The sequence below is a fragment of the Drosophila busckii genome, chromosome 2R (genome assembly GCF_011750605.1).
Source record: "Drosophila busckii strain San Diego stock center, stock number 13000-0081.31 chromosome 2R, ASM1175060v1, whole genome shotgun sequence".
Lineage (NCBI taxonomy): Eukaryota > Metazoa > Arthropoda > Insecta > Diptera > Drosophilidae > Drosophila > Drosophila busckii.
The window spans coordinates 13,980,411-13,982,547 of NC_046605.1; the positions used below are offsets into that span (position 1 = coordinate 13,980,411).

Sequence of the window (2,137 nt, forward strand, 5' to 3'; positions counted from 1 at the left end):
GGAAACAAATGAAGTTTGCAATTTAAAATGCTGTGAATTATGAATTCTGCATGAATTTATACTTTTCCCAATTAAATTCGCTGCAAACTATTATTTTCAAAAGAATTATAAGCGTGAAGTAGAGTGAAGTTATTTATTTTTGCATTCATTCATCGTATACAGCTGTTCACAAACGATCTCCACTGCTTGCCTTATGTTATGTTAAGCTGCTGCTGTTAAAATAATGCAACTATGTTAATTGCTTTAAGCAGAATGTTAGCTACATGCTACACTTAACAGTTGCTATGTAAAGTTAACATTGAATGCAAGTTGTTTACATTTTACAGCTTGAGCGACTTGGCTTACAATTAAAATTGCAATTGCTGCATGTCATTTGAATAAAGTTTTTATTAAACTGCTGCTGTTGACGTACAATTTGTTTGGATACCATTTCAAATTTTTGCTGTACTACAATTGGAATATGTGATTCGGATGATAGCTATACAAAATGAAATAGTTTAAATTAAAGCGCTTGCTGTAATATTTTCAGGCACTTACATATCTTCGCGAGCAAAGCGCAACGTTTCCACAAGACGAGCCAAAGGATAGGCGCCAGCGCAAATGCGATAAATAGTTGTGAATAAAGGAAATCTGCAGGGTAGAGCATAATAAATAAACAATGAAGCAGGCGCCGCCTGTGTGCTTTGTCTAACTTATCCTCTAGACCCTTTTTCTTGAGCATTATGTTTACCAACTCGGCGGTAACGGGGCCCAGGGGCTCATGGCCTGGCACCAGCACATACTCCAGCTCGCTTAAAGGACGACCCGTCTTAACGAAAGTCTCGGCCAGCCGACGATTGCGATTGGCATAGCAACTGGTGACCAAATCGGATAAGCCGCAGGACTCGAAGAACGTTGCCATGCGACTGCCAGGATAAAACACATCCACGAATTGCAGTATCTCTAGCATGCCACGCCTTATAATGCCGCCCTTGGTGTTCTCATTCATTTCCATGCCATCCGCAACGCCAGCCCCAAAGGCAATTATATTCTAAGTAAACAAACGATAAATTAAGCAAGCGTAAGTGAGTGTTGCTTACTCTGAGCGTTGAGCAGATCTCCACGCAATCCGCATCGTCAGTAACAACTACGCGAAATGTCGACGACTTGAACAGATCGTGCAGTATGCGCATATATTTCTGATCGCGACAGCCCACTGTGCCCTCGCAGAAGTTGTTGTTGCTTATCTCATGCGCCAGGTTGCAGCCCACCAGAACGGAGCAAGGTATCTGAACAAGGCAAATGAGCATTAGAGCTTACTTTCATTTTCTACAATGTTTACCTTTAGCTGCCGCATTATGATGTGCGATATGAGCAGTATTTGGCCATCATCGCCGCGATCAAAGCCTTTGATTAGCGACACGGCGTGTGCCAGCGGTTTCACCTTGCCCAGCAGCGTTTTGCAGCAGTTGCTCACAAATGTGGGCGGTATGGCAAAGATGAGAATATCCGCATCACGTGCAGTGGTCACCACATCATCCAAAGCCACCTGCAATTGTGTGTGTGCTAGACTAAGCGCTCGATTGTTGATTGGGGTAACTTACCACATTGGTTGGCAGCACATAGTCCGGCATGTACTTGACATTAATGTGCGTCGTATTGATAATCTCAGTCAACTTGCGCCCCTCTATGTACTCCTCGTACACATACATGAGCACAGTGGGCTCCAGAAATTGCGAAGTTAGCGCATTGTTTCCCACATTGCGTGCAATTGTTGTTGCCCAGTTGCCCGACCCAATTATGCAGACATTTAAGCGATCAGCCATGACTTATGTGTGTGCGTGTGTGTGTGTGTGCGTGAAATTTACAAATATTTTGTTAAACAGTGTTTGATAACTAAGTAAAAGTAAAACAGCTTAACTATTGAAAATGATAAAAATGTGATTTATATTATTTGCAGACCTCAGTGAACGAAGCAAAACAATTAATGCAAAGTAAGATTAAATATTGTACATAGAATAGAATAGAAATGAAAAGAATTTTATAAAACAAATTTATTCATTTATTTGTTAAACTAGTTAGTGATTAAAACAAAGCATATATAACTTTATAGCTACTATTTTTACTATTATGATTAGATATTAACTTTTTATCATTT

At 40.4% G+C, this 2,137-nt stretch overlaps 1 protein-coding gene across 1 annotated transcript; it reads right to left on the minus strand.

Moving 5' to 3' along the window:
* Positions 1-370: 370 nt before the first annotated feature.
* On the minus strand, positions 371-1,880 carry LOC108595547 (glycerol-3-phosphate dehydrogenase [NAD(+)], cytoplasmic). The gene is made up of 6 exons (XM_017980806.1): positions 1,584-1,880; positions 1,322-1,528; positions 1,080-1,268; positions 693-1,030; positions 538-630; positions 371-478 (listed from the first exon to the last, which is right to left on the minus strand). Exons 1-6 carry the CDS (start codon positions 1,803-1,805, stop codon positions 448-450), a joined length of 1,080 nt encoding a protein of 359 aa, XP_017836295.1. The 5' UTR covers positions 1,806-1,880; the 3' UTR covers positions 371-447.
* Positions 1,881-2,137: the final 257 nt, after the last annotated feature.

Bases quoted from the DNA above. Each gene is read 5' to 3' on its own strand.
- LOC108595547 (XM_017980806.1), bottom strand. From the start codon at position 1,805: ATGGCTGATCGCTTAAATGTCTGCATAATTGGGTCGGGCAACTGGGCA. The intron at 1,031-1,079 runs GTAAGCAACACT...TTGTTTACTTAG, and splicing joins AGATCTGCTCAACGCTCAGA to AATATAATTGCCTTTGGGGC. The intron at 479-537 runs GTAAGTGCCTGA...CATTTTGTATAG, and splicing joins CGCTTTGCTCGCGAAGATAT to CTATCATCCGAATCACATAT.